General features: G+C 42.3%; 1 protein-coding gene across 3 annotated transcripts in view; it reads right to left on the bottom strand.

The window, feature by feature from the left end:
• CBLB (Cbl proto-oncogene B) overlaps positions 1-14953 on the bottom strand; it is a 234863-nt gene that overhangs the window by 12490 nt on the left and 207420 nt on the right. For 2 of the 3 annotated variants that reach the window (XM_068268455.1, XM_068268454.1), the window contains 2 exons: positions 13036-13182; positions 580-681 (listed from right to left, as the gene is read on the bottom strand). In XM_068268455.1, the coding sequence (XP_068124556.1) occupies positions 580-681; positions 13036-13182 (249 nt within the window). The remainder of the gene's footprint in view (positions 1-579; positions 682-13035; positions 13183-14953) is intronic. The other variant, XM_068268456.1, reaches the window with a different exon arrangement.

Consider the following 14953-nt stretch of genomic DNA (forward strand, 5'->3'; position numbering starts at 1 on the left):
TGTGATGTGGGTACAGGCACGCGATCACACAAACGACATTTGGCGTTACACGTAAATAACGACTGTCACGGTGGGTCTTTAAGAACTCCACAATCGATTGACTTCTTGTTCATGCTTGCATCGCCGAGAGTGTACTTTCCGAATTATGTGGGCACGTGCGCAAGGGCATGCACAGAAGACACCAACCTGCCGAGGGTCGGCGATACTTCAGAACCTGCCAGAAGACCAGAACTGTGGTGAGGGACAAAGTGACCACTAAGGGCTGGAAGAAGCCCCAGGTGGGTAAATCTAGTTTATTTCATTTGCCTTGGATATCCTTTAAGAGTTAAAATTCCATTTATATTTACAGTCTATAGATTTATGTGACTGTAAAAATACTACATTAAATCAAGGTCTCATTGAGGCACAGATAGAGATACAAACTGTTCAAAGTACTCTGTAAAGCATACTAGAAATATGTCACTTCTATATAAATGTGTAATAATTATTATGGTTCAGAATAATAATTTATGATGATCATGATGAGTGTCAGCATTAGTCTGTATGCTCATTTACTGATAGAAAATAGGTAGTATATACCTGAGCATGTCGGTAGTTGATCATACTCTTGGGAAAGTCTATTTATTTTGACATCATTGGATGCTCTCCGGCTGGGTGGTAAAGGAGCTTCTAAGCAATGGTCTGCAATATAAGAATACATATAGCAAATGGCATTTCAGTAGAAAAATAACGCATCAATAAGCTTTAGTAACATTGTTACCATTTATTTCAACTCACTGATGGTACTTTTGGCACTAACATTGGAAAATTCAATATTGAATACTAAAGCCAAAGAACAGATTTACTTTACTGTACATTTAACACACATACCATTCTGGGAAGAAATACACAAGCACAGTACATTTACATTCTCTCTTCGATTGGTGCTTCCAGCCATTTTGTTGAAGGCAACACTTCATTTTTTCAGCTGGCTAGAGGCCCTCTTCTGGGCTGAATAATTTCTTACATTTTGAAAGACTAGTACCAGCTTGATGGTTTAAGGGGATCAAGAGGGAATAAAATAAACCATGACATTCCAAAAGGAAACATAATAGGGTGTGGTAGAAGTAGAAACTGCCGTTTCCCCAGCATGCTTGCTAGGTATTTAGCAGAACGTATTTTCCAAAAGCACCCTTTCCCGAGATAACACCATTGCCTTCTCCCTTTCTTCATCTATACCAATGATCAAGCATGCTTGCAAGAGCCAAGTGATCATATTATTTAGACATTCATTTTACATTTAAACATAGATTAAATATAGACCTATTTCATTCTTTTTTTTAATCTAAGGCATGCCTTAGAGCTTAGCAATTGACTGACTCAGCAGTGTCACACAGTACCCTGGGCTTCTGTCTCTGATCCGCATAGCTTCACTACTTATGGCCAGATTCAATTCACTTTTTCTCCTAAGTTTTCTCCTAGGCAACATTTTCAAATCTTATTAATAAAATGCCCTTTAAGCCACCTTCAAGCAAGAAAATATTCAGAATTATTTTTACAGTACTTTCTCACCTACTTTTTGGTACTTTTTCAATGGTAGAGTGCTGAAAAGTTAATTTTGCTTCTTGTATTTAAAATATCTCCTAGTAGAACACTTAGGAGCAAAAGTGAATTGGATCGGGCCCATAATCTCATAAAGTATGCTCGCCAAATCCTCTTCCAGAGCTCTGACGTTTCCAAAAACCTAGCCCCGCCCACATGTCCTCATCAGGTCAAAATATGTCTTACTGATCAGTTATGCATTCTCTCCTGCTGGCTCACCTCTTCTCTGGTCCTTGGTTACCTCTGCTAAATTCCATAATGCCCAGGATACTACTTACAGATACCCCCTACTTATTCACACTATTTCCCAGGTTTACAGCGGTCTTGGGAGAAACATGCTTTAAAGTGAACCCGGGGTGAGAGTGATATGAAGGCTGCCATATTTATTTCCTTTTAAGCAATACCAGTTGCCTGGCTGTTCTGCTGATCCTCTGTCTCTAATACTTTTAGCTATAGACCTTTAACAAGCATGCAGCAGATCAGGTGTTTCTGATAATATTGTCAGAACTGAAAAGATTAGCTGCATGATTGTTTCTGGGTTTATGCAGACACTACAGCAGCCAAATAGATCAGCAGGGCTGAAAGGCAACTGGTATTGTTTAAAAGGACATAAATAAGGCAGCCTCTATAGCACTCTCACCTCGGGTTCACTTTAACTATGGAAGAATACAGACCTACCAGGGTTAAATGGAGAGGTTTGAAACAGCTGCAGATACTACCAAGCAGTTCACATTCAATTTTCTCTCTATAATACTTTTAAGAAAACCCTGGTTTGTGATAATTAGATGCCCAGGCAAATCCTTTACCCTTAAACTATATTAAGAAAGCAATCATTAGCTTTAATCTTTCAAACACTTCTTTGCAAAATTACAAGGACGCTATATCCGCTCATGAATTTCCAGAATATTTGTTGTAATGTGAAGTGCTATAAAGAATCATAACCACCCAGTGCAATAATCTGATGGCCATTATCAGCCAGGAAATTAGTTTCTTATTACAATGAGTTTGTGCCCAGAGCATACAAGCATTCTGATCCTGTTAAACGTCAAAAATATTGTTAAGTCACTAGCATTCTAATTTAACTATTTCCAATGCTATAGCACATGGACAAATCCCAGCACATTACAAAGTACTGAATTACAAGCTCAGAATAGATATTTTTTATGTCAGATTCAGAAAAAAAAAAGAAAAGGTGGTTTGAAGAAATACTACTACAAAAAAAAACCCAAACAAAACACAAAACTTTAAAGAGAAACCGTAAACCAAGGATTTGCACTTCATCCCAATCAGCAGCTGATACCCCCTTTCCCATGAGAAATCTTTTCCTTTTCTCAAACAGATCATCAGGAGGCTATGTAAGGCTGATATTGTGGTGAAACCCCTCCCACAGTGTGATGTCACCACCAGGGTGCTGGCATCACACTGTGGGAGCCTTGTTACATTTTGGGAAATAACAATTGTTTCCAACTGCCAAAAACGCATCATCTCTTTCCACAGACATCACCTGCCAGCAGTAAAAATGTCACCATGTGATAAATGTCAGAATGTAAATCAGGGAGTGGAAAGATTTTACAATGGGTAAACATTGACTAAATCATATATAAATAATTATTGTAAAAACAAAGTACTTTTCTTTTCATTATGTTATTTTCACTGCAGTTCCTCTTTAAGTAAACTAATGTCTCAAGTTATATTGCTTATAGCATTTTTATGAACTTTGTCTCTTTAAATGCAACTCCAATATCACGGAGGAAAGCATTGTTCCCTCCTGGAAAACTATATGCATTGTAAGCATAACTCAAACAGATGTTCTCCTTGTTTTGCTGTGTCTCCATTATGGATGTGTGCACATGGGATGTGAAAAGCTATTAACCTCCTTGGCGGTAATCCCGAGCTGAGCTCGGGGTATGCCGCCGGAGGTCGCCGCTCAGGCCCTGCTGGGCCGATTTTCACTCTGAAAAAAGCAGCACACGCAGCCGGCACTTTGCCAGCCGGGTGTGCTGCCCGATCGCCGCCGCTCCGCGGCGATCCGCCGCGTGCAGCGGCGAAAGAGGGTCCCCCCAGCCGCCCGAGCCCAGCGCAGCCGGAACAAACAGTTCCGGCCGGCGCTAGGGGCTGGATCGGGCGGCTCTGACGTCAGGACGTCGACTGCCGTCCATGACGTCACTCCGCTCGTCGCCATGGCGACGAGGAAAGCGAAACAAGATAGGCCGCTCATTGCGGCCTATCTTGTTACTTTCGATTGCCGGAGGCGATCGAAAGTACGCTTCCGGAGCGCCCTCTAGTGGGCTTTCATGCAGCCAACTTTCAGTTGGCTGCATGAAATATTTTTTTTTTAATTTAAAAAAAACCGTCCCGCAGCCTCCCTGGCAAAATAAATAAACCGCCAGGGAGGTTAAAGAGACACTGAAGCGAAAAAAAATATATGATATAATGAATTGGTTGTGTACTATGAATAATTACTAGAAGATTAGCAGCAAAGAAAATATTCTCATATTTTTATTTTCAGGTATATAGTGTTTTTTCTAACATTGCATCATTCTATAATATGTGCAGATTACACAATACTCAGCATTCAAAATGAGTCTTTCAGCGCAGTCTGTGAAGTAATGAACTCTCCTCTAGCAGAGGAAAAGTAAACAGTTCACTTACAGTTGAGATAATAAAAGTCAGATAACAGCCCTCTCCAGGACTAAGTTAGTCGGAGAGCTTAATAGCTTTTTTGCATAGAGATAACAACTAGAGTTTCTCAACTCTTCCTGTACTGGAAACAATTAGACTGATGTATCTGATCTTAATGTTTTATTTCTTAGCTGTACTACACATACAAATCATAATATCATCATTTTTTTTTCCGCTTCAGTGTCTCTTTAAGGATTCCGATATATAAATCTTGATGCAACTACTTCCCAACCATGCAAAGAAACTCTCACTGCAGAATACATGATGTTTTTTAGTAGTGCAAAACTAACAACTTGGATCGCATGCGATTTTACATAATGCTAAATCGCACATAATGCTTTCCAATGGTGACTCACTCATTCCCAACTCTTCAACTGTGATTTCCGAGAAATTAACTTGTGTGTGTGTGTGAGTGGGGGTTAGTGTGTGTGTGTGTGTGTGTGTGTGTGTGGGTGAGGGGGGTGTTTAGTGTGTGTGTGTGTGTGTGTGTGTGTGTGTGTGTGTGTGTGGGGGGGGGGCGCTAGGGGGTTAGTGTGTGTGTGTGGGGGGGGTGGGTCGAAGTGAATGTTAAAACCTACACCATATGCACTGATTTTTTGTGGAAAAGTGTGGTCCCAGCCTAACTAGCTTTCTGTGAAAAAATGAGTCTAATTCCTGTGGACCTGAGTAGATAACAGACTAGACACAACATGGGGTACATCAAACATGTATTCAGTTGATTGTTGTTTAAGGACAGAGAATGAAAACATACATTACAAATATAATTCAGTGTCCATTCCTCACAGAGCTCTCTGATAATATCAGTAAGTAATGAAGGGCTAATAATGCACATTTTCAGGTGATGGAAATCTGTAGCATGAGCTGTTCTAACAAGCTGGGATATTTCAGTAGAAGTTTTCTCCTCAGTTATATAGCTTAACATTGATATAACATTCTGGCGTTCATTCAAACAGATATAACAGCTTTCAAGCTGACTTGGCAGAGCCCTCCATGCATTGAAGGTGTTCAATCCTGAAGAAACATATACTGCATAACTCGGCAGCGATAAGCACCTGATCTACATCAAGCACAAGGACAAAATATCTGCACATCAACTACCAATTCATTATCTTTCCACACCCTCATTTTTCCTGTTTTCATTGAAATTAAGACATTATAAAGTCCTAGTGCAGCTTCCCATTATCTCTAATGCATATGACAGCACAATTGCATTAATCAACAATACACAAGGCTTTGTGGAATACATACTTCTGCTTTTTGGAACTTTTTTTAATACCTTTGTGAGTGCTTCCTTGATCTCCATTTCCTGCTTAGATTACAGTGCAATGTTATTGGAAACTTAGCATTCCAGACCTTTTCCCTGTCCCATCATCATCCACATGAAACATGAAGGAGCTGGGATGAGGGTCCCAACAAATCTTTCCCTATGTGCAAAGATCAACTGACTTCAACCACGTCTTTCCTTCTACAGAGAGATGAACACTTTATGACCAGCACTGCAGGTCCACAGAGCACTCGCCTCATGTCTGCTGGTTGTATAGAAAAAAAACAAACAAAAAAAAAAAATACCCTTCCCAGTGTCTTTATACAAGGCTTAAAAAAAGAACAGTGAGAAGTGGCTTCTTATTGCAGCCAGGATGACGAGAACTACACAAGGCTTTTATTGATAGGACGAGATTCCTGCACTTTGATTGGCCCAGTAGGCTGCCTGTCACTTGACAGTCAACCTATTGGGCCAATCAAAGTGCAGGAATATCATACTTGGAAGCCACTGGATCCCCTGGGCTCAGGGCTGGTTCAGTGGAGCGCTTGTTAAAGGGAACATAAACTGAGAAGGATATGGCTTTTTCCTTTTAAAATAATACCAGTTGCCTGACTCGCCTGCTGGTCCTGTGTCTCCAATACTTTCAGCCACAGCCCCTCAACAAGAATGCAGATCAGGTGCTCTGACTGAAGTCAGCTGCATGCTTGTTTCAGGTCTGTGATTCAGCCACTACTGCATACAAAGAGATCAGCAGGACTGCCAGGCAACTGGTATTTTTTTTAGAAGGAAAGATCCATATCCCTCTCAGTTTAAGTTCCCTTTAAGTTTAATGAAGCGCTCGTTAGACTAATGTAGCATAACGTAATTTAGCAGCGCACGCTATGGCTGCATAGCATGCGCTGGAGATTATAACACTCGCTGCTGTCATTAAGCTGCACTGCTGTAACTTAGTGAATTAAACCCTAGGTGTTTTAAATAGATTTATTACAAAAAATACAGATGTGCAAAAAAAACTTTGTGCATTGCTAGTGAATTTAAGTTTATTATCATATGTATTAAAGGACACCCAAGGTGAAAATAAATGAATGAAATAAACTATTGTATCTATCTTCCTTCTCCTAAAAATGACTTTTTAAATATCCCACAGTTTTATTTTATGTTTAAATCTACTTTTTAAGTGTTAACTGTTTTATTATTTTTGCTCAATGACACATTTATTGAAGTATGCCAGAGCTAAAATGTATTAACTATTGACTCGTTATCTCTTTCCTGCTCCCAGAAGCCATTTTCTGCTAAGAAAGTGTTTTATAGTTGGAATTTCTTATCAGTGAGGGTCACACTGTAGTCACTTCCTGTCTGAGTCAGGACCGAGTCAGGCACTTAGATACCTGATATTTAACTCTTTCAGACAGAGAAAGAAAAAAAGGAACACAGCATAGTTTATTTGTGTGCTAGGCACTGTACATACCCATGGCTATCTCATCATGTCACGTCACCTAGGGTATCCTTTAAATGGAGGTTGAACTTCGGCTTTAACGACCAAAAAATTGGAACTAAATTAAATAAGGAATAATTTAGTCTTAAAGAGTAACTCCAGTAATAAAGAGAGCCTGATCGCTCCGCCCCCTCAATATTCCCAAGGCTCTAATCATGCCCATTTGTACTGACAAAGCCCGCCAGCAGCACCTTAATTGGTGGCGGGGAACTCAATGCATGCAGAGGTTTTCCAAAGAGCTTCGGCTGTCTTCGGAAACATGTCTGCAACTGTATTGCTGTGGAAGGGGGCTGAGCGTCACCTGTGACCCGATAACATTGGATCAGGTAAGTATCCATCCTCAAGTCAGAGCCTGTCATGACAGTCTTTTTTTTTTTTTACCGGAGGTACTCTATAAGGTCTTCAAAAATAAACGCTTGATAAATAGCAGTAGCTATTTAGTAGCAATGAGCCTTTTGGACAAAAGTGAAAGCGGTGGCTGGAATGTGTAATGGTTAAGGGCTCTACCTCTGACACAGGAGACCTGGGTTCAAATCTCGGCTCTGCCTGTTCAGTAAGCCAGCACCTATTCAGTAGGAGACCTTGGGCAAGATTCCCTAACACTGCTACTGCCTATAGTAGCTCTGGCGCTTTGAGTCTGCCAGGAGAAAAGCGCAATATACTGTAAATGTTCTGTGTTTGTTTGTCTGTGTTTATTCTGCGTAAGAAAATACCTCTTGATCAAGCAAAAGAGTCCCAGAGCATCAAAAATCTTTGTGAGAATAAGCAAGCATTTTTTTATTTTATTTCTAATGGTGAACAATTGTGTGGTGAGCAAGTTGTGTGGTGATGAAATTGCAGCACAATATATCCGAAAAGTTTAATCACGTTGTGGCGTAGCGGTGAGGCATATTGATCAAAGAAAGTATGCCCCACTGGCACTGAAACGCATGCATTACCCAGTTAAGCGTCCGAACCCACCGAACCTCAATTGATGTGAACACCCCAAAAGCGACACAGCTGACACAGTGTGAGAACAGACTAAATATTTAGCATTTTGAATCAGTCCCAGTAGGGCAGTGATGGCTAACTTTGGCACTCCAGCTGTGACAAAACTACAAATCCCATCATGCCCCTGCCTCCCTGAGTTATGATTAGAGCTGTCAGAGTATCGCAATGCCTCATTGGACTTCCACCACAGCTGGAGTGCCAAGGTTAGCCATCACTGCTGTAGGGTATTCGTCCAGTCTTCATTCGTTTGCTAAACCATGTAGGTCTCTTTTTCCTATTTTTAATTTTAGCAACGTCTTACTGTCACTTGACCTGTCAAACCTACATTTTCATGCTGAAATCTATTAACAATCTATGTGCAGTGTATGGAGAAACTCAGACAAATTGATCCCTCTCTAATCAGATTATGATCTAAGATCAAATGGATCTACCTTTTGGCCACATCGAGTAGTGTATGTCTAGCCTAAATATGGCCAAACACGCATACATTTTTTCCCAATGTGATAAACAGATTGATTCCTCTAATTTAATCTTATTTAAGAGGGATTTATTCCCCTCATACACACAGATTTTCGAAAGAATTCACCATGAATCTGCCAGTAAAAATCCATGTGTATATGGACTGCTAAAGGCCCCATTCACACTTAGAAACGTAAAATGCCGGAGATTTTTTCCGGCCTTTTGCAGGAGTGATTTTTCCACGAATTCACGCGGAAAAATCACTGAACAGTGCAGCGATTTTGCAGTGATCGGGTTTAGCACTTCTATAGCACTGAAATGTGATCGCCGGGAAATGGTGAAGGTGACATGTTTGCATTTTTGCCCGTTTTTGAGCGATTTGCGGCGATTAGCGCAAATCACCCAAGTAGGAACGGGCCCATAGGGTTTCATTACGTTAGCGCGTTTGAGCGTTTTGCCGAAATCGCGGCAAAACCCTCTAGTGTGAATGGGGCCTAAGACTTGCTTGCTTCAACCTCTGTTAAGCTACACTTTACACTCTTGTCCTGTTAGATGCCCATCATGCAAGTTAATGACTTTCTTAAAATACATTTCTGATTCTGTCGTAGCTTTGGGTCTGACATTAATTTCTGAAAAACATTTTTTCCAGTTTTACTGTGCATTTAACTAGTATAGAAAAGCATACTCACTGAGCCCTTGGCTATATATGCTATTTCTCCTTAGGATGTACACTTTTTAGGATTAGTCTGGCCTCTTTTGTGAAAATGTACCTGAGATGACATGTGGCATGATGATATAAATGAGTATGTACAGTGCCAAGCATACAAATAACTAGTCTGGGTTTTTTTTCTGCCTGAAAGAGTTAAACTATGCAAGTGGCCGTGTCTCTCCAGTCGGGACTAGGGACCTAGTCTAGCTGTAGTATGATCCCAACTGATAAGGAATTACATGATAAGGGAATTACAGCCATAAAACCCTTGCTTGGCAGAGAACAGTTTTTGAGTGCAGAGGACAGATAAAGAAGGTCAATAGTTCATTTATTTTAGCTTCTGGGTAACTGAAAGACTGTATCAGTCATTCGAGACAATACAACATTAACCCATTTCGGACCAACGCAGTACAGTCTGCGACGCAGACGAGCGGTTCTGACCGGACGTAAGCTCTACGTCCCATTCACCGTGCGTTCCCGCCGCTTTCTACCCACCGCAATGTGCTGCCCTGCCGCCTCTATGACGGCAGAGCACTGTGAGCCGGGCAGGAGCCGTTTTCATTGGCTCCTGGCCCTGTCATTACTGTAAGCCAATCCCATTGGCTTACTGTGAGAGAGCGCGGAAAAGCCGCCGCATATGCCAAGAACGAGGCGGCTGATTCCGCGTCCAAAGCGGTGGTTTGCACGCATGGACACGCGTCTGGTAGTATGGTGGAATGCGGAAAAGCCGCAGCATGTCCTGACAGCAAAGCGGCTGCTTGCATGCAGCGGCGTGTGCTTGGTGTGGCTGGGTCTGTTAGTGCACCTAGACAGATGGAGAGCTATGCACGCGCGGGCCTGAATGCAGGACCTTTATACCAGCAGGGGAAGTGTCAGCTGATCAGGAAGGTCAGCTGACTCCTGTAGGACTCATGATTGGCTGAATGGTTCGGGCGGGGCAGCAGAGTCCAGCAACTATATATTCTGCTGCTTGTCAGTTGCTGGTTGTCTGCCATTGCTAACACTTGCGTGAAGGCACTCAGACCTTAGCTAGACCCGACAGTGTGCCAGAACCGGCTGGAGCTGGGAATCCACACTGAGTCAGATTCTTGATAGCTTAAAGTACTAATTGTATGGTATTATTTGTTAGACCAGTTCCAGGGTGTTGAGATCAAGGCCCTCACACCCCAGACTAGGAATACTGTGTATCTTCTGTGTATTCTCTAGACTAGTTCCAGGGTGTTGTGAATACGGACCTCACACCAAAGACTAGGGAACTGTATTATCATTTGTTATGCTCCAGACTAGTTCCAGGGTGTTGTGAATACGGACCTCACACCCAAGACTAGGGAACTGTATTATCATTTATGTTATACTCCAGACTAGTTCCAGGGTGTTGTGAATACGGACCTCACACCCAGACTAGGTTGTGTTATTACTGTGTTACGTTAGCCCAGTTCAGGGCAAAGCCTTACATATTAGCAGCAGGGCTTCCTGCAGCCCAGCCTCGGTCCCTCGCTCAGGGGTCCACAGGCTACAGGAATATCTCCCACCGCTCAGGGGTGAATTCCTCGGGAGTATAGGCCGCCAGCTCCTCTGGTGGTCTTTACTCAGAGTTGTTACTGTTGCACCAAACACTTACACTCTCCCTGGTGTCTAGAGGTTAGACATATCTGATTATTGACGATTCCGCAGATCCTCAATAATCGGGTATATCTGTAATCTTGGGGATACTGCGGATTGCCAAGGATCAGATTCTTTCTCTGGTTGCTGACACCGATCGTTACACTTACATTGAGTGACAGGGTCAGGAGCCAATGAAAGCGCCTCCTGACTGGTGCACAGCGTCTTTATGACGGCAGAGAGAGCAGCCTGCGGCGGGGGACAGAGCGGCGTGACCGGAGGTAGCGGCTAATTTTTGCGGCGATTCGTCGGTATGCAGCGTTTTAGTGTACCAGCAGCCTCTGGTCCTAAAGGGGGCAGAGGCTGCTGGTACCGAAGTGGTTAAACATACTATGCTTGTTTTGTTAAAAAATAAATAAAAAACCCAAAACTGTGGGATTTGAGAACAAAAATTTCAGAGGTAGGAGGACAGACACAATGTTTATCTCATCAGTTTATTTTGATCTCGCCTTTAAGTGTGTTTGAGGTATATTCACCAAACTGCGGTCAGGAGAATAACGTGTATACAGTATAACCACCTGATGAGTAGACGGAAATGCATTGCATTCTGCTCTACTCAACGTGCGGTAACACTTTACGCACATTATTCTGCTTATTGTTTAGTGAATACACCTCTTTCTCTCCATTAGGACAGTTGTATCCAGCTTTCTGTAGGGCAGTTTTGTTCATCTCATGCTTCAGAGGGTACAGCAACAATTTATTGCTTCATTATTTTCATACAGATACTTTATACAAAGTAAAAAGGTAGAGTTTTTAGCATCGACTTTCAAGGCTCAACCGTTGTTTGAGTTGCTGACCTATTGCCCTCTTTTCCCTAAACTACCTTTTTATATTACTTTGTTAACTGCAGTTTAACACTTACCTTTGTACTATTTCAGGTTATTTAGAACTTGAACAGTTTAGATACAATAAAAACTAAAAAAAGAAAGGAAGTCTAAAAGTTGTCTGTGTAAGTTGGTGTAATCATAACTTATAGCGACTACAGATGTGAAATAGGCCACACGCTATAAGAGATTAGATTAACTTAAAATACTAAATCTAGTGAAAATCTATAAAATCTAGGTGACCCCCTCATTGATATTTCATAAAAATAATGACTGAATAAAGAATCTAGAAAATAAATACATGACTGAATATTAATTGGACATGTACGATTTTGGATCATTAGGCATTTATTTAGTCTACAATACATCTAATAAAGTGTGGCCACCTTAGAGGGACCCTGAACAGACCTGTTAAAAGCAAATCTGAACTTACCCGGGGCTTTCTCTAGCCCCCCGTAGACCACGAGGTCCCTCGGCATCCCCTGGGTCCTGTCCGTGGTCCCACTGTCGGCCGCGTCAGCGCTGCTTCAGCTTAAGTCGTGAGCCCCTGCATGCCCTGTCTGCGCACCTGATTTGCTCACATGCCCATCACCGTAAGCCTCTTGCACAAGCGTGGCTCAGTCTTTTGAGAACTGCGCAAGGCTTACAGTGATGGGTGCGTGATCAAGTCGGGTGCTCACATCTTCAGCTGAAGTTGCCGCACTAATGGTGCAGCCAGTGGGACCTTGGACAGGACCCCGAGAACACTGAGGGACCTTGCAGCCTAAGGATGCTGGAGAAAGCCCTAGGGTAAGTTCAGATTTGCTTTTAAGAGGTCTGCTCAGGGTCCCTTTAAGAGCACTGAGTGTGCCATTACAAAAATAAATATAGTAAATGTAACAATAGCAAATAGTTATTTACAAGCAGAACTTCTTCAGCTTTAACTTCTTCAGATTTCCTTCAGTTGTATAACAATGATAAGTCTTTTCATGAACTACTCTAAATGTATTCCAAGTCTTTATGAACCTTCCTAATACAGATTTTAATTTGCACTGCTCCAGTGCATCTTATGTTTGTGTGACCCACAGCCCAGAGACAAATCAATTTTCTGCTCATTTTACCTAAATGGCCATCAGAAATTCCCAAATGTGGAGAAATGAGCACCTTTTTAGTGTGTCTATTTGTGGCAAGTTCCCGTAAAGTGGAGAGAGATTTAATGCAAATCTTAATGTTTTTCAATTTAATGCATGATGGTATCTGACATTCCAGAAAGGAATCAATAAAGTACATCAAATGGAAAAGAGTGGTAATAGTTTTCCATTTAATTGTTTTCGGATAAGTTTTTTTTTTTTCTATATTTATTTATTTGCTTGCTGAACCAGTCTCTTACCCACTGAAGGAAATAACAAGTCCACGCCTGAATTTGGTCTGCTTCCCGATGCCGAGGATTTTGCATGCTCAGTGATGCCGATGCGTGCTGGCGGTGGTGGTGGAGGTGGGGGCTGGGAGGGAGGGGGGCTGTCAAATAATTCTTCACCTGCGTGTGGACAGAATTCATGCATTTTTAAGCTTCATTAACAATATTAAGCACATCTAATGCTCTAAGTTCTGCCATAAATCAAGAACTGCATTTCCTGACAGCAGGAACCACGTAAAAGGATGTCTAGAGACTAAGCTGTCAGCTACAGATGTCATTTCACATAAAAAACACACATGCAGGTCTGCATCTGTGGGAAGACACAGCCTTTGGAGGAGGGAAGCAAAATGTATTTGGTTCCCAAAGGAGTTTCATCAAATTCTACACATTTAAAAAGGTACTTGTTTTAGGTGTTATCTTTTAAATGACAACTGACCTAAAGCAAATCTACCTATGGTAAGTACAGAGGTATACTATGATGTATAACAGTTGTGCCAATGTACAGAGGTATGTTCATGCTGGATCCACATACCTCTGTGAGTTGTCAGTCCTCCTTATTTCTCCCAGTCCCCATAATAACGCTTTTGGCTAAAGTCAAATTTCAGACAGAAGGAGGCAGGCTTGTGGTTTGAGGTTCTCTCCTATCATCCTCCCATTCTCTCCTGTGTCCTGGCCCCATTCTCACTGCTTAAGGTGGGTGATAGGAGGGAAAAGCACTACAAGCCTGCCTCTTCCGGTCTGAAAATTTGGCGCAAGTCAAAAGTCAAATTTTTCAAGGAGTGATTAGAAGACTGCGGAGAATGAGCAGAGGATCAGGGAATGTGCAGTGGTATGTGGATCCAGCATGAGCATACTTTTGTGCTACCTTAGGTAGCTTTGCCTCTGGTCAGGTGCAACCAATTTAATTTTAAATAATATTGGAGCACACCAAAGGCACCTGAGATGCAAGCACAACAGAGTTATTTTCAGGACAAAAATCCCTTCAAATCATCACAGAACAAAATACATTTGAGAACTCAGCTTTATGATGAAATGTATGCCTGTAAGGAAGGGAGGGAGAAAAAGTTAGTAGTGGATTCTACCTGTGTCAGATTTTTTAGTCTTTGCAATCTAACAAACCAAAACAGAGTCTTTGGGCACAGATTGACAAAATACTTGCAAAACGGTCATCGGGCATTTATGTGGGAATGAATAAATAAACAGAAGCAACTTGGGATGCTCCCCTCGGCTGTTTGGCCAGAAATCTGTCACTTCAGCCAATAGCATAGTTCTCCCCCACTTACCCTGCCTGCTGCGCAACATAACTCCTGTGTCGCTCTGCCACTTGCATAGAACAGAACATGCGTCTGTACAGCCTTGGCCTTGCATTACCGCCCGAGGGATCAGGTCCCAATTCCCATTGGGCAACACTGATTAACCACGTGCACAGCCTTTCCTGTTACCTTTGGAAATTCTCACCTTCTGTTGCTTTCAGCATCGAGGTTTAGCTACATAATAATCAAGATAGCATAGAAAAGCAACTACTGCTATTACTCTGCTGAGTTCTAGCTATACCACAGCTGAAACACCCGCTGAGCAGAGATTTGCTCTCCAATCATGCAGTTACACTGTTCCCAGGATCTAAAGCTACATACACACGGGGGGACAATTGTCCCCGTTGCATGGCTACAAGAGACCAGGGAGCGATAGCTCCCTGGTGGTGACAGCTATCCACACGTCTCGCCAGAAAGGCAGAGACGCGGCGGAAGCTGTCTGTGAATGGAGCATCCCGCGGCTGGATGCTCCATTCATTTGCATTGCGTCTCCTGTCACTAGTCCGCATACACACGCGGACTAGCGACAGTTGCAGCGACAGCTGTAGCCGGTGATTGAACAAGTCAATCGCCTGGCG

Source organism: Hyperolius riggenbachi, chromosome 2 (assembly GCF_040937935.1).
Source record: "Hyperolius riggenbachi isolate aHypRig1 chromosome 2, aHypRig1.pri, whole genome shotgun sequence".
Classification (NCBI taxonomy): Eukaryota; Metazoa; Chordata; class Amphibia; order Anura; family Hyperoliidae; genus Hyperolius; species Hyperolius riggenbachi.